Below are 25769 nucleotides of genomic sequence, written 5' to 3'. Positions count from 1 at the left end.
GCTGTTCTACGAGAGCCCCGATTCAGCTCCTGAAGTTTATTTTTTAAATGCATTGATTCATATCTTGCCTTTATTATTTTTTTGAAAACAACTAAAGTTAGAGAACATATCTAAAGTTCCTTTTTTCTCCTATTTTCTCCACAACAGCCCTGTGAGATGGGTTAGGTTGGCCCAAAATCACCCAGCCAACTTTCATGCCTAAGGCGGGACTAGAACTCACAAGTCTCCTAGTAACTGGCCCAAAATCACCCAGCCAGCTTTCATGCCTAAAGCAGGACTAGAACTCACAGTCTCCTGAGGATTAGCCCAAAATCACCCAGCTGGCTTTCATGCCTAAAGTGGAACTAGAACTCAGTCTCCTGTAATTGGCCCAAAATCAACCAGCTTGCTTTCATGCCTAAGGCAGAACTAGAACTCATAGTCTCCTGGTAATTGGCCCAAGGTCGCCCAGTTGGCTCTCATTCCTATGGCAAGACTAGAATTCACGATCTCCTGGTTTCTAGCCTGGTGCTTTAACCACTAGACCACACTGGCTCTCCTTAACTTTGATATTGTTCTCAAAGGAGAAAGCTGTGAAATAAGCGCTTGGCCTTATTGCCATGCGCTCAAAAACCCAATTTGGCTTATTATCAGGGGATGTCTTTTTTGGGGGGGGGAAACAGGATATATATATAAAAGGCTTCAACTTTACACAGACTGTACTGTAGGCAAAACAGACAATTTCATGCTTTTTTTTAAAACTATGTAGGAGGTGAAAACATGTAGAAAACTATGGGACACCTTGGAACGCATCTCCAGTGTTGAAATATTTAACAGTATTCCCACAAGAAATAAACTGGAGAGTTTCCCCCTAAACGTAAGATAATATTAAAACGGAAAGTGCCAAGATCTCTCTAAAGAAGAATGTAACTCCATCTGCTCTTTAAGCGGGGTTACTAGTTCTACTGGGAGAAGATGGGAAGCAGTCCTTATTTCCCCCTATGGCCGTCATCGCCTGATGAGACAGGGGCAGACGCAAAATGTATTTTACGGTTCTATTTTATCACTGCTCAGGCCTCCTCAGGGTTCTCTTTCACAGAACCATTGTATTTTTGCTGAGAATGGAGACAGAGGATAAGACGAAGAGGATAATATCCCTGCTCCCTGCTAGGATTCCTGCCTCTGGCAAATCTCCTGCAGAACTAGGCGCTTAGAGCTCAAAGCATGGTTAGAGACCCCACACAACCACTTTACGGTCTGTTTCGGTTGCTCCCCTCTGAGAGGAGGTTTCAAAGTATTTCTAGCAGGACTTCCAGATTCTGTAACAGCTTTGTTCCCTAGGCCATTCGTCTGGTAAACTCGCAAGATTTATTTCTCTCGCCATGTTATATGTATACATCCAAACTAGACTGTGTTGTTTCTCCGTGTCATATAACAATATATGTGGGTATATGCATAATTGTATATGTATGTATGTATGTATGTATGTATGTATGTATGTATGTATGTATGTATTTATTTAGTCATGTTTATGTAGTGTACATTGGACGTGGTGACCCTTTGAGAGCTGTATGCGACGAAATTTCATTTTAATGTAGGCTAATAAGTGTGCATTTATAGTGACAATAAAGTTATTCTACTCTACTCTAACCGGGTTAGACTAACCCGTCATCTTAACACACTACTTGGATAAACAGATCAAACTAAAAGAAGGAGCAACATGTTTGTGATCCAGCATTTTGGAAAATGTGAGGTTATATAAAACCACGGGAGAAAGAGACCTAAATACTGACAATATACCAAATACTGTTTCCCCCCTGCCCCTCTCCCTCCTTCCTTCCCTCCCTCCCTCAATCTCTCTTCTCTTTCTCCCTCAGTCTCTCTCTCTCTGTCTCTCTCTTTCTCAATCTCTCTCTTTCTTTCTCCCTCTCTCAATCTCTTTCTTTCTCCCTCAATCTCTTTTTCTCCCTCAATCTCTCTCTCTTTCTCTTTCACACTCTTTCTCCCTCACACTCTTTCTCAATCTCTTTCTCTCAATCTCTCTTTCTTTCTCCCTCAATTTCTCTCTTTCTCCCTCAATCTCTCTCTCTTTCTCCCTGTCTCTCTCTTTCTCCCTCACACTTTCTTTCTCCCTCTATCTCTTTCTCAATCTCTCTTTCTCCCTCCCTCTCTCTCTCTCAATCTTTCTTTCTCCCTCAATCTCTCTCTCTTTCTCTCTCACCACTCTCTTTCTCCCTCACACTCTTTCTCAATCTCTCTCTCAATCTCTCTTTCTTTCTTCCTCAATCTCTCTTTCTCCCTCAATCTCTCTCTTTCTCCCTCACACTCTTTCTTTCTCCCTCAATCTTTTTCCCTCCCTCCCTCTCTCTCTCTCTCAATCTCTTTCTTTCTCCCTCAATCTCTCTCTCTTTCTCACACACTCTTCCTCAATCTCTCTTTCTCCCTCAATCTTTCTCTCACGCTCTCTCTCTCTCTCTCTCAATCTCTCTCTCTTTCTCCCTCAATCTCTTTCTCTCTCACACTCTTTCTCCCTCACACTCTTTCTCTCTCTCTCTCTCTCTTTCTCCCTCAATCTTTCTCTCTCTCCTTCCCTTCCTCTCCCTCTCCCCTTCCCTTCTCTCCCATGGCTGGGAAAAGATCACACACACACACACACATTGCTACCCTAAAAGCAACTTCTGGGCTGAAAGGATTTCTTTGAGGAGAAGAGGAAGCTAAGTTAAGGAAAATAGGTTTGGTCTCAGCCTTTGTTCTATATATGTTGCAACAACCTCAGTGGTTGGGAGAGGGATGGGAGGAGACTGCCATTCTGCAATATTCTGTCATTTTAGAAAGGTCCTGGCTACTTTAACACGAGTGCAGCTTTGTGTTTATCCGTGTGTGTGTGTGTGTGTGTGTGTGTGTGTGTGTGTGTGTGTGTGTGTTTGCAGAGACCAGAATAAATCGATTGGTTGACTTTACCCTTCTTTCTTTTACCGATTTTAATTTCTTTCAGTCTTTTACAATTTTACTAGTACCAATAAACCTCATTTAGGTTAATTGAAAGTTTACAAACTACTACTCAAATACTTCCTTGTCAAAGCAAGGAGGTTAAAATGGAAAAGGGAAGAAGGGAGGGGGGAGTCACCAAGCGTGTATTTTAGGCTATAAAAGGTATTAAAGTAATGTTAACTTCCGTCAGCGATTCTTCCAAAATCTTTCCTGGAATAAAAAGCCAACATATAAGAGTTGCTCCCGTATTTGTTAAAATCAAAGTTGGCTCTATCCTTTTGTGTAAAATAGTCCCTTAGGTTAGGACCATTACAGTGATACCTCGTGAGGGTTATACGATGGTCAATCATACAACCCAACTGATTTGATTTTACAATCCTTTTCTGGCACCTGCGGTTAAGTGAATGCCATTGGTCGTTCAGCAAACATCACTGTCGCTACACAAATCAATGGTTTGTCAATAGATCAATAGATCTATTGACAAATCAATAGATCTGTCAGAACTTTGAATGGTCGCTAAGTGACCAGTCATTAAATTGAGGACTACCTATATTTAACATCTGTAAAGTAAACACTCTTTTGGGTCAAGATAAGTTATCTAGTAAGTTCATCAACCTGTCCATGTGCTTTTCTTGGGAAAGTGATGGAAGTTGTTGTTGTGATCTAGGCTTTCTGAGTCATTAAAACACACAAGTAGTCCCTAAAACCTCTTTTATTGCAACAGCTGTGAATTATGTTCATTCACAGCTGAGTCCCAATTAGTTGCAAAAAGTCCTTCGGGATAATCACCAACCTTTATCTCCCTTGACACCCTGCCAAAGATCTACTTGGCAAAGCCACACAGATTCCAGAATCAAACAAGAGATGCCGACCGGGAACAGAATTAACAACGCTGCTTTCCTGCAAAGGGCCCACATGCCTTTGCTCCTCTTTTAAGCCTTATGGAAGGGGCCAATCATCTCCAGGCCTTACTCCCGAGTCGTCCCTTTAGTTTTAACTGTTCTTGCCTTCCGGCAGCTCTGCCCATCCGCGCTCTAAGAACAGGCTCCTCCTGTTCCTCTGCCTCTCTGATGTCTGACTCTGGAGGCTCCAGAATCCACGCATAACTCCCAGATGGCCCTGGCCCCATCTCTGCTCCAATGCAGAGCCCTTGTCCGAGCCTTCCCCAGACTCCAGGACTGGCCCATGTTCTTCCACAGCCTCCTCACTGTCTGACTCCACTGCCAGCTCTGGAGGCTACTGGCAGACCACAACAGTTGTCTGCCACTGGTCTCCTTCTATTTTTGTTGCGTTTTACTTCTTGACTTCCCAAACTAGCTTACATCTCTTGGCGTTCCCCATCCAAATACCAACCAGACCTGATGCCACTTAGCTTTATGAATAAGTCCAGGGCCAGTTCAGAATAGCCACCTATTTGTGAACTGAAGGAATTAAAAATGATTCCCACATTTCCCCTTGTCTGCTCAGTTTAGATCAGGGGTGAAATTCAGCCGGTTCTATCCGGCTTGGGAGAACCGGTAGCGGCGGCTGTGGGAGACTCCACCCACCCGCATGGATGTCATGACATCACTTTTTGTGACATTTTAAGCCTCTGCGCATGTGCAGAAGGCTTGGCGCATGCGTGCACGACGGTTCGCACACATTTGTGAACCAATAGGGAAGGTAAGTGAATTTCACCCCTGGTTTAGACCCTGTGCATATTGGTACCGGTAGTCCTTGACTTAAACCACAATTGAGCCCGAAATTTCCGTTGCTAAGTGAATTTTGCCCCATTTTACGACCTTTCTTGCCACATTTGTTAAGTGAACGACTGCAGTTGTTAAGTTAGTCACATGGTTGTTAAGGGAATCCGGCTTTCCTACTGACTTTGCTTGTCAGAAGGTCGCAAAAGAGGATCGCGTGAATGCTGCAACGGTTATAAATATGAAACACAGTTGCCGAGCGTCCAAATTTTGATCGTGTGACTTCAGGGACATTATGACGTGTGAAAAAGGAGTCATAAGTCATTTTTTTTTTCAATGCCGTTGTTCACTTTAAACGGTCACTAAATGAACTGTTGTAAGTCGAGGACTACCTGTATTTGACAATGATGATGGTTCTACTCACGGGGTTTCCAGCATGACTCTGCAAACGCTGGCCATGGTGCTTAAGCAATCTGTGGTGTTTTCTATAGGTAAATTCTTGTTCTGTGAATGGATGGTTAAAGGAAGAAAAAGTTAGTGAAATGTGACCGGGAGCATCGTTTTCGTCACCCCTTTCCTAATGGGAGTCTGTAATAGTAATTATGGTTAAGGATGGCCCAGAGGTTGTTTGAGCAATTTCTCCTGATTCTAAACCATGCAAGGCACGTAGGAGGAATTCAGAGATTCTAAAGTGTTAACGGGTTTGTATTCTACCTGGAGCTGCCTTTGAAGAGCATCCCAAAGCTTCCTCTGGCATAAAATGCATTGTGCCAGTGGAAAATGCACAGACAGTCACACCTCGGCTCTGTGAGTTGCACCGGTTGGTAGTTTGCTGCTAGGTGCAGTTCAAGGCCTTACGGCTTTGACTTTTGACTTTTAAAGCCCTTATTAAAGCCGTAAGATCTTATCTGAGGGATCCTATCAACTACCCCGTTGGCATATGCAGCAAAAGAAACTCCTGGGACATTATTTTACCAAGAGTATAACTTTGCTGATAGATCCATATAGGCACAGTAGAAGCAAAGCCAGTTCTGAAGTTTTTGTGCGCAAAAAAAAATCTGCATAGTTAAAATCTCCATTTTCCACCCTCTAGGCCACCCACTATCCATTGTCCCCCAATCCAGTGCAATTTCTTTGTTTTGGGAAACAGTCAGCCGGCTCTCATCATTTGACCTTGAGTTGTCGAGATTCTCCCAGGTCACAAATGGCACACATAAAGTCTTCAATTCCTCCCCAGCCACCCATACTATTCCAATCTTCTTTTGGGAAACCATAATGAACTTGCGAAGTCATTGTATGAGGCTAAATGAGGTTGGGGGGTCCTAGGTGCCTCTCTGATTGTTTTGTTGTGGACCTATCGTTGCTCTAATTAGGTAACATCATCAATGCTAGACTAGCACTGATGATGTTCCTTAGCTGGGTAATGAAACGTCTGTAAGAAAACAACCAAGCTCAGAGGGCACCCTCATTCAACCCTAAGCTAATACTAGTCTCCTTTATCAATACCTTGAGATTCTTTTATATTATCATTTTTGTTCTCGTTCATTTTTGTTTTGTTTTTAATATTGTGATATGGCTTTGTTATTCTGCTTGTAAGCAGCCCAGAGTAATTTTTACAAAATGGGCAGCTACACAAATTTGCGAAATAAATAAATAAAAACCTCTGAGCAACATTACACAGGTCTTGCTGTCTGTGAAGAACACTTCATAATATTGACAAGGTTTGACGCTTCCTCTCCACTGAACCCCCAAAATAAAATTTATGCGAATCAGTCACAAAAGACACAATTGTTTTTCCAAAGCTATCTGTGTTAACGGAAATTAATTCATGCACATACCTCTGAAACAAATTTTGTTGTGGCATCACTTAAGGTTTTCAACATTGGTGTCGCTTCAGCGTAAAATAAGGACATTCTATTAGCCAATTCATTGTTTACTTCATTTTCCCCTTCTGCCTACCAAAAGTTAAAATACATGTTTGCATGATTAAACGGGTCAAGGAGAAGAGAACACAGGAAGTCATTTTCTTCGATTCTACTTAAAGGTTACCTACTGGGACATTGTTGATTCTCATACGACTTAAGGTTCTTCTGTAATAACTGAAATCATTCTGAATTGCAGGATTTGTCATCTAAAAAGAAAAAAAAGAAAAGGTCAAGATACCAAGAACTTCATGATAAAATTACATACAAGCCTGGGCAACTCAGTTTCTGGTACCCAAAATGACACTCACAGAACCTCCATGTTTAAATATATTAGGATAAAGAATGAATTATTAAAAATTAAAAGAGAATATATCTGATTAAAAATGGAGAAAATGGAATTTGAGGGCAAAAGAAGATACTGTTTATAGAAACAAGAATAGAAATATTAAGATTTGATTAAAAAATATGGAAAAAGAACACTTTGGCAGAAATTGTAACTAAGTAAAATATATTTGGATATGACAAGTTGTATATATGATATGATCAATACTCTGTTTCATAAAATATGTGGGTGTGTGTTGGGAGGAAAAAAAACTAATAAAACCTGGCTCAAAAAAAAAAAAAAAAAAAGAACCTCCATGAAATATTGAAAAAAATACCATATTTTTCCGAGTACAAGATGCACTTTTTTCCCTCCCAGAAGAGGCTGAAAATTTGGGTGCGTCTTATATTCCAAATGTAACGCCGCCCACCCCCACCCTTCAGCCTCTGTGCTGCAGAGATTGCCACCAACAATGGCTTGTGTTTTTAGGCTCCATATGCCGCGTTTTCAGCCTCCAAATTCTCTGTTTGAGAGCCCTTCAAGGCTGCAGGGAAATGTGCCAAAGCACATCGCTGCCAATCGCCGCCTGAAAATGCGACACGTTTGGAGGCTGAAAATGCGATGCGCGGTGCCCAAAATGGCTACCCGGAACAGCTGCTGCCTTCTCTTATCCCTTCACGCTTCGCCTACTTTAGTCACTGGAGCTCCCTCCGAGGATCAGCTGTGCTTTTGAAGCTGTTTTTCAGCCCCAATGTGGCGCTTGCGAGTGAAGCGATCTTCCGCGCTTTGCCTCCTTTTCTAATTGCTGCTCCCTCCGATGATTAGCTGTGCTTTTGAAGCTGTTTTTTAGCCCCAACTAGCCCCAACCTCAAAACCAGCGAGTGAACTAATGTGCTGAAGCTGACCGGGCTAAGTACGCTAGCCAGATGAATACCTGGTAGGCAGAATTCCCCCCCCCCATTTTCCTCCCCAAAAACTAAGGTGTGTCTTATACTCCGGTGCGTCTTATACTCTGAAAAATATGGTAATTGCTAAATCTTGTGAATCAGGATCCCCATGTGAGAATACATGACATTTGAGGGGAGAATATGCCAGTTCTTGAGGCAAAGGAATCCTGAAATCATGTTTAAGATTTGGGGAATGTGTGAGATTTTCTACCCTTTTCTACTTTCTTATCTTCTTATGAATAATTTATATGCCTATCCATTATGAACACTGTTAAGTTTTGGTGACTCACAATCAAATTATTTCGATTTTATTAGGTGAAATGCCAACCTCTGCCTTAACTTGTTCAAAAGAGGGCAGAGTTTCTCAGTTGTAAAAGGTGGAGAAATTAGACATATATATTTGATTTTTTAAAATCCTGCCTTTATTACTTAATAGGTAACTCAAGGCAGTGAACACACGTGATACTTTTTCCTCCTCCTATTTTCCCAACAAACCACCCTATGGGATGGGATGGATTGAGAGTGACCAACTCAAATTCACCCACCTAGCTTTCATGTCTAAAGCAGGACTAGAACTCACAGCCTTCTAGTTTGGACCAAATTCCCCAGCCAGCCTATATGCCTAATAAATAAATATAAATAAAATGGCATTTCAAGCCCAAGCCACTTCAGTAGCATTGATGATCACAGTTCAGGACCTGATCATATATAAAGCTTAATCAACTGGACTATTAGAGATGCACCAAAATATAAATGAGCAAAAATGGTGAGTCTGGGACATAATAATTAGAATTACCAAATTTCTTCCTCTTCCTCTGAAGACTTACCATAGATTGCACCGAAGTGAGGGATAGAATGGCAAAACTAGGATGGCTCCTGATTTGATTCAGGTCTCTTATTGGTTGGTTATTTATATTCTTAATGTGGATTAATAACCCGACTCATCTAACAAAAGGTTCACAAGTAAATATGTTCTAAAAGAATGTTAGAAATCTATTATTTCTGCAAAAGGCGGAAATAGGAAGAAAGACATTTAACTACCACCTTATCTGTTTTAAACGCAATCTGAAAGGAGACCAAACCTCACAGCCAATAATGTGACTTGGTGATCAGCCAACCATTCAGGAATGACTCTGTTGTATTTACCTTCAGCTCATCAAACCGAAGCGTGAAATGAAGGATTTCTGCAAACTGTTTAGCGAGAGCCTGCTCTCGCTCCAGATGCTGTGTAGGAGAATATGGCGTGCTAGTCAGGGCCCCAAGGAGACCTCGTAAAGCAGCTTCTATTTTGAAGGTGAAAAAAAGAAAGACAGGCATATATCAAACACTGGGGACGTGTTGGTAACATCTTGGCATAATTCACAGTTACAAAAACAGGGTGCAGTTCAAGCATGACAAAATCCTTGGTGTGTTGTCTAAACAGTTAAGTTTAACCTGCCTCCAAAAAAACGGGGGTGGGGGGGAAGAAAAAACAAACAGGCCCACACTGAAAATTTACAACTCAAACACACACCAGCAAGCAAGTTGCCAAAATTATGTAGGGGTGTGATATTGTTCTTAAAAGTCATCTCCGATCATCTGTCATGCTAAAATGGATTTAGGGCTTTGCAGTTGCTAATCTAAACGTGTGTGAAGTGGAAATACAGAACTGGATAAAATAAACACTCTGAACTATTGCGGGCATCAATGAGCTAATGGTCTTACCTAGCCTCTGAGAAAATTCATAGAATTTCTTTAGTTTGCCCACTAGGGGGATAACTGCACCCCACGCCTTCTCTTGCAGTCTCTCGTCGGTGGGATGCTGTATTGCCTGAAAAAAAATTAAAACGTAGTTCATAAAAACAGGAGTTTCCCTTTACCCCTACCCTTTAATATGATCTTTTTATTGTTATTGATTGATTAGTCTATAGGCCTGTGAAGGGGAACCTATGGCACGCGTGCCATCATCAGCTGTTCTTCTGGTTTCCAGTGCATACATGCAGGCCAGCCAGCTGATCTTCGCACATGCCGGAGCCCCAGAAACCCGAAGACCAGCTGGCTGGTGCCCATACACGTGCCAGCAACCTAATCTTTGGGTTTTCGGCGCTCCGGCGCGTGCGAAGACCATCTGGCCAGTGCACATGCATGAGCCAGAAACCAGAAGACCAGGTGGCTGGTGCATATGTGCAGCTGATCTTCGAGTTTCCAGGGCTCCAGCACACACGCGTGTTCTGGTTTGGGCACTCGGTGCTGAAAAGGTTCGCCATCACTGCTATAGGCCATATCAATGTACAAGGTTCAAACGCGTATTACGAATAAAATCCTATACAAACTGTTTAAAATAAGAGTGGGATAAAATACAATAATTTAATACATAAATATATAAAATAGAATAAAATGACATAACACTGTATTTCTGTATCACCCCTGCAATCTACCCCAATCTTTAATATTATCTAATGACAAAGTAGAGGCATTGTTTTGTATGTTGTTTATACATTCTGGGGAAAGAGAAAGTTACAGGATTTATTTATTGGTTCGATTTATATGCCGCCCTTCTCCGGAGACTCAGGGCAGCTTACATTGCATTAAGCAATAGCCTTCATACTTTTGTATATACCTGCTTAGTAGGGCTTTCGGCCCCCCTCAAGCAGTGTTCTTTTTTATACAAAGTCATCTTATTGCCCCCACAATCCGGGTCCTCATTTTACCTACCTCAAAAGGATGGAAGGCTGAGTCAACCTTGAGCCTGGTGAGATTCGAACTTGCAGTAATTGCAGGCAGCTGGTGCTACTTAATAGCACTTTAGTCTGCTGCGCCATCAAGGCTCAAGGATCTAAACGTTTTCACTGTACACATCAGACTATGAGGTCAATAGCAGTTCTATGAGGATCACCTTTTACAAGTTTTTGATGCAAAGGCAAGCTGGCAACTGGTGTGTATTTACAACGGTTGCACAGTGCTCCATGGGCACGTGCTCTCCATTTGCAATCTTCAGAGCCGGCTTCTGATTTGCAAAGTCGATGGGGAAGACAGCAGGAAGTCATAAGTTGCAGTTAGGTGACATCATGCTTATTGACTGTGGGTGATCTACTTAATTGCTGTTGTTAAGTTGGGAATGGTCACATGATTTACAATTTTACAGCCCACAGCCAGGAGTTTGATCTTGACTGGCTCAAGGTTGACTCAGCCTTCCATCCTTCCAAGGTCAGTAAAATGAGGATTGTTAGGGGCAAGATGCTGATTCTGTAAACTACTTAGAGGGGGCTATAAAGCACTGTGAAGTGGTATAGAAGTCTAAGTGCTATTGCCACCGTGTTTCCCCGAAAATAAGACCCAACTGGAAAATAAGCCCTAGCATGATTCTTTTTTTCAGGATGCTCGTAATATAAGGCCTACCCCCAAAATAAGTCCCAGTTAAGATCGTCAACCAGATGGATGCATTTAGTACTGTATTTCCCTGAAAATAAGACCTAACGGGAAAATAAGCCTTAGTGTGTCTTTTGGAGCAAAAATTAATATAAGACCCAGTCTTATTTTCGGGAAAACACAGTATTAGTGACATAATTGCCAGTCCCGAGGGCAATCTTTGATCCACATACTGATGGGTCAAAAGTGGGGGAAAGGAGATGCCTTAAATAAAGTGTTATCCTTAAAGGGAGCAGTGTGGTGGTGACACAACAAATGAGAAATAGATGTAATTTGTGTGCATGGAATTGATTGCTTACATGGAAAAGTATAAAGCAAACCCTTTGCGTGATTGCTAAAGACATCAAGACCAGTTTTTTTCAAACTTGGCAACTTTTAAGATGGGTGGACTTCAACTCCCAAAATTCCCCATCCAGCATAAAGCTGGCTAAAGTCCACCCAGAGTTGCCAACACTGTGTTGAAAAACACTGATCAAGACTCTTGACCTACTGAGTATGCTTGTAAGTATTATGTTAAGGCTGATAAACAAGCAATATAATCTAACATTTTCTCAGTTAAGATATCAAGAGGCCTTCACTGATCGCAAGGAAGCTCGTGGGCGCTAGGCTTTTAGAACAGGATTCCTGAATTGAGTATCCGATGAAGTTTACCTCTCGTATTTCATGTCCAGCTCCTCGGTAGGATTGTAAATCTTCCAGGATTCCTTCTGCATCCTTTAACACTACATTTACCTGATTGTAAATTTCCTTTTCTGATTCTGTAGGTTGAGCATCTACACACAGGAGAGAATATCAGGTTGCGTATGGAGTCATCCAGTTTACAAATCTAAATATTATGCCCGTATTTTATTCCTAATTCTATCAACCATTCTCAACTTTAGTGGAATATCTTTCCACTGTGACATTCGATGACAATTTATCTGTCATCAAGATAATGTTTGTGTGGCTTAACTTTATTTATTTTATATTTATCAACCAGTGGATGATCTCTTTTATCCGTTACATTGGTGGTAGCCTGGGTAGATCTCGTTTTATCAGTTTACTTTCATATATCATTGCAAGAATCTTGCAGATTAAAGTAGATCAACTACATTTTCAGGCAATGTGTTCTTGTGTTATGTCCCCACCACCAAATATAAAAATATTATCACTGATCAGCATTCTTGTGAAATTTTAGGTACCATTCGGAGTGATTTTAAGAGGCTAATAAAAAGAGATACTACATCTATTATAAAGCCACATGGGCATAGAATGTATTCTAATTTCATTTAAAAGATCTTTATCCCAAATCAGGAACATTTAACACATTTCTCTGTTCTCTCGCAGTGCTTTTTGAAAATTAGAAGGCATTGAGCTGTATACTACTTTGGATGTGAAAGGAAGAAAGGATTCTACAGAGAATGGGAAACACCTCATTAAAGTAGCTGCATCTTTTCCCAGGGTCACACGGCTGCCTTTGTGGTGCAATCCAATAAAGATGGGTGTAGTTGAAGGAGTTATTACCTAGTGACATGACTGTACCACTATGTGCACCAAAGAATCTTTTCTCCTTTGAATCTGAAGGGCTGCACAGCCTTCATAAGGAAAACTTCTAAATGGAAATGCTTGTTATGGCCTTATTCAGGGGAGTTATGCACAGATGTTTTGCTTGCCCATCCAGCTGCTTTGCAGCAACTTCATTTTACAAGGAAGCCTCTTAATCTTGGGGTTTTGTTACATTCAAACTGCAAAACTGTGATTATTCAAAAGAAACCAGTTTCACCATAAGCTTTAGGGCCCTCTTCTTTTGAAATTGGTTTCCCAGTTCTGATAAAATAGGACTTGCTAGCTTCGCAAGATCTGTTCCACTACAGTTGAATACAAATTATGGGCACCAACAAAATACTTAAAACATGTTTATTATAACCTATAATTAATTAACACAATAACCCCTTTTTTCCTAAATGGATATTGTTGTCTCAGTGAATACTCCTAACACGTGCTCAGATTTTTTCATCCTTGTGTAACCCACTCTCATATAAATTAGCCAATAAAATTAGAATTAGAATTTTTTATTGGCCAAGTATGATTGGACAAACAAGGGATTTGTCTTGGTGTACATAAAAGAAAAGATACGTTCATCAAGAATCATAAGGCACAACACTTAATGATAGTCATAGGGTACAAATAAGCAATCCGGAAACAAAACAATATAAATCGTAAGGATACAAGCAACAAAATTACAGTCATAAGTGGAAGGAGATGGGTGGTGGGAACAATGAGAAGATTAATAGTAGTGCAGATTTAGTAAATAGTTTGACAATGTTGAGGGAATTATTTGTTTAGCAGAGTGATGGCATTCAGGATGTGAGTGATGGCAAAAGGGAACTTAATTTATGATTCAGGCATTGTCTAATAAGGTTCTTTTTCAGAAATACATAAAACAAATAGCCAGGGCTTATGATACACAAGTTAAAAACAGTTCTCACTTTCAAAATCCAGGAAAAAGTTTGGTCCCTGTTCAAGGTCTGTGCATGTCAAAACTTTAAGAAGGTTCCCCATGTTAAGATGCCTGTTGAGACAAAAAGAAGACATATTTTCTTTAGGAAATATTTTTAGGAAAGACATTTTCTTTAGGAGGAGATGAATACATTGATATTCACATACCCTTGGGAGCTCAGTCACTCCCTATCAATGATCAACAGAGTGGACATATCACCTCCAAATTCCCAATGTCCTACAGATGACAGTTGGCTCTTCCATAACAAATGAAAGGCACAGGAATCTCATTCCGTTGAACTCTGATGAAAAACTAATTAAGAAGGTATCTAATTTCTTAAAGGTAAAGGTTCCCCTCGCACATCTGTGCTAGTCAATCCTGACTCTAAGGGGCGGTGCTCATCTCCGTTTCAAAGCCAAAGAGCCAGCGCTTTCCGAAGACGTCTCCGTGATCATGTGGCCGGCATGACTAAACGCTAAAGGCGCACAGAACGCTGTTACCTTCCCACCAAAGGTGGTCCCTATTTTTCTACTTGCATTTTTTACGTGCTTTCAAACTGCTAAGTTGGCAGAAGCTGTGACAACTAACGGCAGCTCACCCCGTTACGCGGCACTAGGGATTTGAACTGCCGACCTTTCGATCGACAAGCTCAGCGTCTTAGCCACTGCGTCCTTTTATATAACTTCTTTTATATAACTTTATAATAACTTTTATATAACTTCCATTTTCTTAAAAATGGAGGATGAACAAATAAAAGGTACAATGGGAAAAATGTTTTGGCTATAACATAGAACTAGAGAAATGGCAAAATTTATGGGAAAGAAACTGTAAGTTCACAATGGCAACTTCTTATAAAGAAAATTTATATAAAAGGTTTTAAAGATGGCATTTACCACCTGCTAGGTTAGCTAAGATGTTTAAAAATATGTCATGTTGGAAATGTAATAAAAAAAACCTGGCACAGTTTATTATATGTGGTAGACTTGTGTTAAAGCTAAAAAAATTGGCAAAAATACACAGATGGATAGAAATGATAATAGGGAAACATGTAGATTTCAAACCTGAACTGTTTTTATTAGGGATGGTATCAGAAAAAATTGATAAGTATGTAGGTAATATTACATGTCTTAACAGCAGCGAGGATTATTTTCGCACAATATTGGAAAAATGAAGAAATACCGCAGGATGAAGAGATAAAGAAGATATTAGATTGCGTAGAAATGGTTAGACTTACATTGAAAATCAAACAGAAAGAAGGCACGGAATATTATCAAACATGGAACTTATTTTACCAATGGTTGGAAAAAAGGGGTGGAGAGTAAGTAGGGCAATTTAAATACCCAGACAACTTAATGTTTATTAAGCACTAAGAAATGTAATAAACAGAAAATAATAAAATTTATTTTTTTAAAAAAGGAACCCCATTCCGAATCCACTAAAGCCACAGACCACACAGTTCCCCAAGGACGATTATACTACTCTTCTTAGATTTAACAGATGCCTAGATTTGAAAGGGGACACGGTGGCTCAGTGGTTAAGATGCTGAGCTTGTCGATTGAAAGGTCGGCAGTTCAGCGATTCGAATCCCTAGTGCCATGTAATGGGGTGAGCTCCCGTTACTTGTCCCACCTTCTGCCAACCTAGCAGTTTGAAAGCACATAAAAATGCAAATAGAAAAATAGGGACCACCTTTGGTGGGAAGGTAACAGCATTCCGTGCACCTTTGGCATTTAGTCATGTCGGCCACATGACCAGGGAGACGTCTTTGGACAGCGCTGGCTCTTCGGCTTTGAAACTGAGATGAGCACCGCCCCCTAGAGTCGGGAACAACTAACACATGTGTGAGGGGAACCTTTACTTTTAGAGTTGAAAGAGGCTCTTTGAATTACTGAATCCAATCCCCTTATCAGTGAGCAAATATATTTTCCCTTTGCCCACAGCTTATAGATTTGGCAGATCTGAACATCCAGGTCTTCCTTTCTTTGCTGCTTTCACATCATATTAACAACAAATTCTCATCATTCTTCCATACTTTAAAATAGGGCCCAAGCAGCTGAATGCCCTTAAAATGCTTTGGAGTATGACTTCCAACACAGCTGATGGAAACTGTAATCCAAAAAGCAGAAAAATTGCTTATTCCTCAATCTATATCATCACAGCAGGTATCCAGCATAAGTATACAGTTATAATTTTTTTTAAATACTAAAGCCTTTCTCCTATTTGTTTTTTTTTCTCTAAGTGCATAGCTACACACACACACACATACACAAACACACACCATGTATATTCTTGAATTATCCATAGAAAGGGATATCAAGTTTATTATTACCTACAGTAGTGGCCAAAATTGTGGAAACCTTTTGGGAAAAGTGTATTTTTGAAGTTTGATGGCTAATAACACCACTTTTTTTTGGGGGGGGAGAGTTTCAAGATACTCATATTCCACTGCTGGAATGGCCTGGGAATAGCCCAGACCTTCACCTAATTGAAAATCTAGGGAGCCGACTAAAGAAACTTGTTAGTCAGAAGCGACCCAGCATTAAAACCCAGTTAACAGAAGCCATCATTCAATCTTGGTTTCACATTATAACAGCTGCAGTACTAAAAGACTTGGTTCACTCCATGGGAAGACCTTGTAAGGCTGTAATTCATGCTAAAGATTACCCAACTAAGTATTAACTGACATGGTGATAATTTCTGTATATCTCGTTTTTTCTATGGTGATCATTTTTGTATATCTCATTTTTTTTTCTATGTGTTTCACTTTTCTTCTTTATACTGTAACTGCTATTCCAATAGCAAATTCTTCATAAAAGTTATTGCATTACATTCTTGATTAAATTCTTTCCATTAATATATAATTTTATGGTACTACTCCCACCAAAAAAGTGGTATTATTAGCTAGTTTTAGAAAATACACTTTTCCCAAAAGGTTTCCACAATTTTGGCCCCTACTGTATTTACATATTAATAACCAATAGATACGTTGAAGAGGAAAATATGTTTCTTTTAATGCAGAGAAGAAAGGTATACAATACAATTTTCAAAGAAAAACCCGTAATATCTCCAAAATTATGTTTCTCGGGTCATTTTACCACTGAACCAGAGTTGAATGGCAATATTTCCTTCTCAACAACTGGCTTTAATAATCTTCTGCTACCCAGAAAGTATTTATCATTTATTGAGAGAAATGTTAAGTGCAATCCAGTTTAGTCAGCAGCTTGTTGTACATTTCACTTCCAAAATGACTTTCCTTCACCCACAAAAGGTAGGTTTATTTTTCACAGCAAGCTGTGTTATGGGAAAGTTATGGGATTAAGATGGATGGCACCCCTGAAATGCTTCCTTTTTAGGTCTAAGAATCTTAAATGCCGACAATTTAACAAGATGTCAAGCCTATGCTTTAAAGTATCATGTTGAGACAAATGATATTCTGGGAAAATCGGCAGCGTGGAACTCGGATGCTGCAGGAAACCATCTGCTGAAAAAGCAATTATTGGTGCATGAATGAGGAAAACCTTGTTTCCCCCTCCTTCCCACAGTTGTGGGGCAGACTGCATGCATTAAGGTTAAAAAAGCAGGAGGATGAGTTTCTAAAGCTTTCCTACATGAACTCTTAAGGTCAAAACAGTCTTGGGTGATTAATAAACCAGCTGCTATCAGAAATTAGAATCTTTCAACATCATGGAGCAAAGTTATAGAATTAAACCTCGGATTCATTAGGGTTTCTTTTCTCTGAACTAACTACGCGCCAGTTCCCACAGCTTATGATGCAACCACAGTAACCATAATGTAATATTGATTTATGGGGCAAAAGGGGGAGAGAATCCCCAGTACAGTAATACACAAGCACTTCTAGTGGGCTTTTATATTAATAGAGCTCTCTATATTTATAAAGTATGGTCAGATGTAAACACAAAGGGAAGGAAAACACATTTCCCCACCAGCCCTACAATGAAACTACCTTCACTGAATGTTACTTATTGCCTGCTATTATTTAGGGGCCATTCTCTCAAGCTGCAACAGGTGTAGCAACGGAAGGAGGAGGATTTCAGTAACTCAACTGAGAAATCAATAATTTTACATGCCTTCTGCCTTTTAACTTTTACCACTCCAGCTGGCACTGAAAGGAAGAACAAACACTTCTGCCCTGTTTTATAGTATTGTTAACTCTACTGCAGGAAGTTACATACTCTAAGAGCTCTAATTGTCATTCATTGACAGAAGGCAAAATATATGAACGCTATAGCTCTGGTTCGACAAAACATACCGTATTTTTCAGAGTATAAGACGCTCCTGAGTATAAGATAAGTATTAGTTTTTGGGGAGGAAAACAAGAAAAAAAAAATTCTGCCTCTGCCTACCAACATCCATCGGTATTCATCTGGCTAGCGTCCTTACAGCAAACAGCCTGGTCAGCTTTAGCACGTTATCGCAGCCTGATTCAGCACGAACAGCTGATTGGCGGTTGGATTGGCCTCCTGGAATACCGCCAATCAGCTGTTCCAGGCTGCGGGGATCGCCACAGCCCATCGCTACCTCCACGCGTCGCGTTTTTGGCCTCCGCGTGTTGCGTTTTCAGCCTCCAGATGCTCCATTTTAGACCTGTTTCAGGCTGCGGGGATCGCCACAGCACATCGCCATCGATCGCCGCATCCGCACGTTGTGTTTTCGGCCTCCGTGTTGCATTTTCGGTCTCCACACGCCCCGTTTTTGGCCTCTGCATATCACGTTTTTGGCCAGTTCCAGGTGGTGGGGACCAGCAGGGCGGCCACCACCTAAAACCCGCCAAGAATGGGGCATGCAGAAGCCAAAAATGTGACTCACGGAGGCGGTGACTGGCGGCGTTGTGCTGTGACGATCTCCGCAGCTGGAATTGGACTAAAAAGGGGTGTGTGGAGGCCAAAAGCGCGATGCACGGAGGTGATGTGCTGTGGCGATCCCCGCAGCGTGGAACAGGTCTAAAATGAGGCATGCGGAAGCCGAAAATGTGACGTACAGAGGTAAAAAACACGATGCACGGAGGCGGCGATCGATGGCGATGTGCTATGGTGACCCCCGCAGTCTGGAACGGGTCTATAATAGGGCATGTGGAGGCCGAAAACGGGATGCGCAGAGGCAGAAAATAGCCAAAGGGTGGGGCCGGCAGGTGGGCGGGGCTTCGGCAACATTCGCTGCATAAGATGCACTGACATTTCTACCCACTTTTAGGGATGGGGAAATGTGCATCTTATACTCCGAAAAATACGGTAATTATTTTCCTCTTTAGAATGAGAAGGTATTCATCTATTTTAATGCTTTCCAATTTAGCTATTTTTAGGCACTAATTCTCATTATCAGATGCTGTCTGATGGGAGATATTTACAGACCCAAATGCCAATGACCGTGTAATTCATACCATTGGTTGGTCCAGATTATACACCAAGATATCAGCCAACTCTGCTTCCGGCCCCCTATAAGAACAGACTGCAGAAATCAGTGGAAAATACTGTTTCCAACTTGACCTACTTTCACGAAATTAGACACATGGAACGCTGCATTTGATTACAATGACTCGGCCCATTACAGCCTTATGGGATTGTCTGATGCAAGGGGCCATGTCAAAATCAGACAGGCAGAAAGCTGGGGCACATTTTCCAAACGAGACTTGCACGCATGGCCTTCCTGCTGGATGCATCTGATACATTTTAGTTTGGGCTTAATTCAGAGGAAGACGCAATGGAATTACAAGATGTAATACCAATTCTGAAGCATCAGAGAGAAGTCCCTTAGGGGTAAGAGTACATTAATAACTACCGTGTTTTCCCGAAAATAAGACCCTGTCTTATATTTTTTTTGAACCCTGAAATAAGCGCTTGGCCTTATTGCCATGCTCTCAAAAGCCCGATTGGGCTTATTATCAGGGGATGTCTTATTTTGAGGAAAAGAAGGTACTTTATCCCCGACACGTGGCTCAGTGAATGATAACAACACCCTGGTTCAATTTCAATACTTTGGGAGGAAAACCCCCAAGATAAAGAAATATTCTTCGAAGGCTCAAAATAACGAACTGCAAAGCTATTCTACTTTTTCATTTGGAGAACCGATATATGAAGGTAGTATGGCAGCTCTTTTTATAAAATAAGCACATTCACTCTATTTCTTCCTAAATGACATTCAAAACACAAGATATCAAAAGCTGGCTAGTACATTTGCATCATACACTAGGGTCCTTTAGATCTCTCCCTCACTCACACCCATGTCTACAAGGATAATGAAGTGCAGTGTGGAAGGATTTAATACTAATGAATAGAAGAGACTGCCAAATGTTTAAATCACAGAAAACAACAGTGATCATGAGTCAGTTCCCATAATTTCTAATAATGGGTAAACAATGCACACAATAAACTAGATATGTGTTTTAATGTACCAATGGTATCCATCCATACAACCAACCAATGATACCCAATACATGTAGCTCTTGATTTATGACTACAATTGAATGTCGGAGCTGAAGAAGCTTCTTGGATGAGAACCTAAACGTCTTCAAAAGAAAAAAACAAGGAAGTCCAGTTGCCTCCTGCCTTTGGGACAACCATGACCTGGATGACTGAGAATCTCCACAGACTTTTGGAAATACAATTTGAGATGAACACCCTATGAATGGTGTGGCAATAAGGAATGGATTTCCAGAGGGAAAAATTGCAGACTACAGGAACGAGGAGCACTACTTGGGTGACCCTAAGGACACAGATAACCTCCAAGTTCTTCACAACCCTCTAAAAGGATGCAAATGACCAGCTGTCTGCAAGGAATATAAATCCTTCCATTCCCCCACTATCCCCCACTTTTTCTGTCAAAAAAAAAAAGTGGTGGTATTAGCTAGTTTTAGAAAATACACTTTTTTTTTTAATTTGATTTATATGCCGCCCTTCTCTGGAGACTCAGGGCGGCTTACAATGCGTTAAGCAATAGCCTTCATACTTTTGTATATTTATACAAAGTCAGCTTATTGCCCCCACAAACTGGGTCCTCAATTTACCTACCTTAGAAAGGATGGAAGGTTGAGTCAACCTTGAGCCTGGTAAGATTTGAACCTGCAGTAATTGCAGGCAGCTGTGTTAATAACAGGGTGCATTAAACCACTGTACTACCAAGGCTCCTAAAAGCCAAAAGGTTTCCACAATTTTGGCCACTATTGTAGATAGATGAATGATGGATGGATTATCTCTTAATCACAAAAATCCCAAACCCTGAGGAGCTCCATAGCAAATAATACAGTGCAAGAACGTACAATGGACAAGGAATTTAATACAGATATTGAAATAAGAGGAAATATTTGCTAGGCTTTTGTTGTGGTGGGGACTGAGGAAATAGGATTCAGCAACATTTTCTCTTTAGCAACTTCAGCTTTTTTATCTTTACCTGCCATGGTCAGGAGCTGCAGAAGAAGAACCTATTTTAATGGTGAAAGAGCAGTAAATGAAATTTCCAGCAAAATGATGAAAGGATAAATATCCACTCCTAGAACAAGACGCAAAAACGAAGAAGAATGAAAGCTGCTCCGTTTCTAAGCTTGTTTGCTTACTACGCATTTCCCAACTTCGAATTCCAAATCGGCCATCTGACAAAAGCAGGCACAACTACCACACTTCCATCAGTCTCTGGTAATGATCATCAAGCTTACCTAACAGGAGGAAAGAGCTACCTGTTGCATCGGGTTTCTTAGAAAGTAAAATCCAGGCTGTAAAATGTGTTGAGCATAATAAAGGAGAATATTTGTAGCTCAGGGTTGACATGAGGGGGTCCTTGGTTAACAACTCCAAGGTTAACATCAGGCCTACAATCAAGTAAACTATACCCTAATCAAGAAGCTGCCAAAGAAGCCAACAGCAAACAGCCCAACCAAAGAATCTCTAAGACCAGGGGTGTCAAACCCAAGGCCGGGGGGGGGGGGCAGATCTGGCCTGTGGGGTGCTTAGACCTGGCCCGCGGTGCCGTCCTGGAAACAGCGATGGACTGGCCCGCGGTGACTCTGCCAGCCGAAAAAGTAGCTCGCAAGGGCCATGCGTGGCCCCCCCAAGTTCTGTTTTTGCTGGCGGAGGGTTGCAAGAGGCCATCACAGATGAAAATGGAACTCGGGAGCCCATTTTCGCTGGTGGAGAGCTCGGACCACCACAGGTACCCCCCCCCAACACTAGTGACATCCTGGCCATGCCCACCCTGGCCCCCCGAAATCTAACACAACCTGATGCGGACTTCAATGAAATCGAGTTTGACACCCCTGTCTAAGACCATCCCCACCCACACTGATGGGCAACTCAGTAGAATATAAATTGACAGCAAACTGACAGCACTGATGAAGTTACCTAGTTTGGGTAATGAAACGTCTACAAGAAAACAAGCAAGCTCAGAGAGCCCCAAGGGCCCCTCATATTATTGAGCATTTTGGAAAAAAACAAGCAAATATTGTTCGCTCAACTCTTCATGCTTTTAATACTTCTTTAAATGTCTAAATTAAAGGAGCCTTGGTGGAGCAGCGGACTAAAGCGCTATTAAGTATCACTTAGCTGCCAGCTGCCTGCAATTACTGCGAGTTCAAATCTCACCAGGCTCAAGGTTGACTCTGCCTTCCATCCTTCCGAGGTAGGTAAAATGAGGACCCGGATTGTGGGGGCAATAAGCTGACTTTGTATAAAAAAGAACACCGCTTAGGGGGGCCCAAAAAGCCCTACTAAGCAGGTATATACAAAAGTATGAAGGCTATTGCTTAACGCATTGTAAGCCACCCTGAGTCTCCGGAGAAGGGCGGCATATAAATCGAACCAATCAATCAATCAATCAATCAACAAACAAATAAACAAACAAATAAATAAATGAATAAATAAATGCGATACTCAATGTTTGGAGAGCGTCAAAGAGACGAGGGCAAAGGCTGATGCACTTCCTTTTCACTCCCTTGTGAAACTAGCAACCAACCACGAACCCAGGCGAGCATTTCCTCTTCGTGAACTGCACATAAAAACCTGGCAGCCATTCTGTGCCGTACAACCGTCCCTTGAAGAAGTCGGCTATTAAAATTTGAATTGCAGAAACACACCCACCCCTGCGAAACCAGCCATCTTTGCAGCCCAGCTCTTGCAGGAATATGAATTCCAAAATCAAACACAACAGTAGCCTACTGTGGAAGATGAATTTGCCAAATTCTTTCTGCCACTACAGGTAGTCGTCGACCTACAACCATAATAAGAGCCTTGGTGGCGCAGCAGACTAAAAGTACTGTTAAGTAACACCAGCTGCCTGCAATTACTACAAGTTCAAATCTCACCAGGCTCAAGGTTGACTCAGCCTTCCATCCTTCCGAGGTAGGTAAAATGAGGACCCGGTTTGTGGGGGCAATAAGCTGACTTTGTATTAAAAAAAGAACACCGCTTGGGGAGGGGGGGCCAAAAGCCCTGCTAAGCAGGTATATACAAAAGTATGAAGGCTATTGCTTAACGCATTGTAAGCCGCCCTGAGTCTCCGGAAAAGGGCGGCATATACAGTAAATCGAACCAATAAATAAATAAATAACTGAGCCCATAATTACAGTGGTAAGTCACGGTGGCCGTTGAAGCAAATTACTGCATGACTGGGACCCGACTTTTAAGGTTTTGTTTGTGGTGGTTGTTTAAGCGAATGGGCCAGATAAGCAAATGCGGGGATCGTTAAAACGAATCCTTTATACTCAGTGAGCATTTTTTTTTTTTGTCAGAAACTAGAAGCAATCACCAGAAATTGGCAAATTTGTCCCAAAAGTGCTTTTTTCAGGAGGCAACTGAACTTTCTTCAAAGAAAAAAAACAAGGAAGTCCAGTTGCCTCCTGTAAAAGCACCTTTGGGACAGCCGTGACCTAGATGACTGAGAATCTCTACAAACTTTTTGCTATGTAATTTGGGATGAACACCCTTGGAATGGGGTGGGAATAAGGAATGGATTTCCAGAGGAAAAATTGCAGACTACAGCATCCAGGAGCACTACTCTGGTGACTCTGAGGACACAGATAAACCTCCACATGGCCTCAACAACTATCTAAAAGGATGCAAATGACCAGCTGTCTGCAAGGAATATAAATCCTTCCATTCCCCCACTATCCTGTCAAGAGTTGAAGAAGCTTCTTGGATGAGGAGCGAAATGTCTTCAAAGAAAAAAACAAGAAAGTCCAGTGGCCTCCTGATTGTCACCTTTGGGACAATCATGACCTGGATGACTGAGAATCTCTGCAGACTTCAAAACTACATTGAAACTCAAGATTGTGTGACTATGGGATGCTGAAAAACAGCCATAAATCAACCCAGTTGGCAAGCACCCAAAATGCAACCACGTGTCCATAAGAGGTGGACATTGGAAGTCTGGAACTGGGTCATGAGTACCTTTTGGGAGATCATCTGTAACTTTGACCATCACTAGGCGTTAAACGAGGACTACCTATATTTGTTTCCTAATTGGCAGAGACCATTTATATACGTTTCCACAGACTTACCGTTCAACGCTCTCCGTTCTTTGCTAAAGGAAAGTACAACTATCAATATTGTAATATAATTTCATACACTATGTAGAACACTTAACTCCTATCCCTCCCTCCAATAATTTCAAAGAGTTAAAAATGAAAAAAACAAAACAAAACATAGACACAATTGTCTCTTCCTAAAATCAAAGTAAATTAAGCTACTGCAAGAAATACTGTTTAGGTCATAAGTTCCAGACATATTCATGGCTGCAAGGAATGGGAATAGTTGAACAAACACTGGGTGTCAGATGCAAGATAAAACAAACGTTTTGAGTCACTTGTGTATCTTGCGCTACACATCCTTGCTTATTCTCTTTTCTACTGCTGACATCTAGTGGCAAATTTTAAGTAGGCGGCTTTAGATTGGTGCAAGAAGCTAACGACTATAGAATAATATGTTCATTAATAGGGCTGTTTGAAAAGATATTAAAAGCAATCAAAGTGTCAGTTCTCTTCAGTGAGAATAAAGCATTACTGTTTTTTGAATATTTATGGCAATGAAAGCAATTCAAATAAACACGAAGCAGGAACCTTATAAATAATAGGCAACAGTTTTATTTAGAGAGATTTAAAAATATTCCAAAATCACAGTTCATTTTTTTTTCTTGTGACTTCCAATGCTCTGTAACAGAATGGAAAACTGAAATTGTGCTATAGCTACACCTCTAGCATTCTTTTTATTATTCTGACATCAATGACATTTGCCTTTGGACTAAGGGTGACATGATAGCAGTATTCCAGTATTTGAGGGGCTGCCACAAAGAAGAGGGGGTCAACTTATTTTGCAAAGCACCAGAAGGAAAGACAGAAGGGATGGAAGCTAATCAAGGAGAGAAGCAATCTGGAATGAAGGATAAATTTCTTAACAGTGAGAACAATTAACCAGTGGAACAGATTTCCTTCAGATGTTGTAGGGGCTTCATCACTGGAGAGTTTTAAGAAAAGACTGGACTATCTGAAATGGTATAGGGCAGTGATGGCTAACGTTTTTGCCATCGCGTGCCAAAAACAGGGGGGAGCATGGGGGCGTTGAGCGCGCACGTGCCCACACCCATTATTCAATGTGCCCCGCCCCCGTACATGCATGCGCAACTCCCTTGTGCGACCCCGCTTTTGGCACTTGATGGTCCGGTGGGCCCGGTAGGCCCATTTTTTGCCCTCCCCAGGCTCCAGAGGCTTTCTAGGAGCCTAGGGGGGGGCGAAAACGGCCTTCCCCACTCCCCCGAAGGCCCTCTGGAGGCCAGAAACGGCCCATTTCCCGACTTCCAGAAAGGCCCAAAAGTCAGCTGGCCAGCGCACGATGCAGGCTGGAGCTGAGCTAGGGCAATGCTCGTGTGCCCACAGATATGGCTCCGCGTGCCACCTACGCGTGCCATAGGTTCGCCATCATGGGTATAGGGTTTCCTGCTTGAGCAGGGGGTTGGACTAGAAGACCTCCAAAGTCCCTTCCAGCTCTATTCTATTCTACATAGGATTCTATATAGGATTCATTTTTACTAGCATGTCAA

The 25769-nt window shown here is 41.4% G+C and overlaps 1 protein-coding gene across 5 annotated transcripts in view; it reads right to left on the bottom strand.

Moving 5' to 3' along the window:
- The window catches only part of CYRIB (CYFIP related Rac1 interactor B), a 121410-nt gene that overhangs the window by 12734 nt on the left and 82907 nt on the right, over window positions 1-25769 (bottom strand). For all 5 annotated transcript variants that reach the window (XM_070942016.1, XM_070942020.1, XM_070942017.1 and 2 more), the window contains 7 exons: window positions 13723-13805; window positions 11906-12027; window positions 9551-9656; window positions 8993-9129; window positions 6706-6783; window positions 6491-6607; window positions 5077-5156 (listed from right to left, as the gene is read on the bottom strand). In XM_070942016.1, the coding sequence (XP_070798117.1) occupies window positions 5077-5156; window positions 6491-6607; window positions 6706-6783; window positions 8993-9129; window positions 9551-9656; window positions 11906-12027; window positions 13723-13795 (713 nt within the window). In that variant the 5' untranslated portion in view covers window positions 13796-13805. The remainder of the gene's footprint in view (window positions 1-5076; window positions 5157-6490; window positions 6608-6705; window positions 6784-8992; window positions 9130-9550; window positions 9657-11905; window positions 12028-13722; window positions 13806-25769) is intronic.

The sequence above is a fragment of the Pituophis catenifer genome, unplaced genomic scaffold (genome assembly GCF_029215685.1).
Source record: "Pituophis catenifer annectens isolate HBS135680 unplaced genomic scaffold, rPitCat1.0.hap2 SCAF_3, whole genome shotgun sequence".
Classification (NCBI taxonomy): Eukaryota; Metazoa; Chordata; class Lepidosauria; order Squamata; family Colubridae; genus Pituophis; species Pituophis catenifer.
The sequence above is the reverse complement of the archived record's forward strand: the minus strand, read 5'-3'. Positions and strand labels throughout refer to the sequence as shown.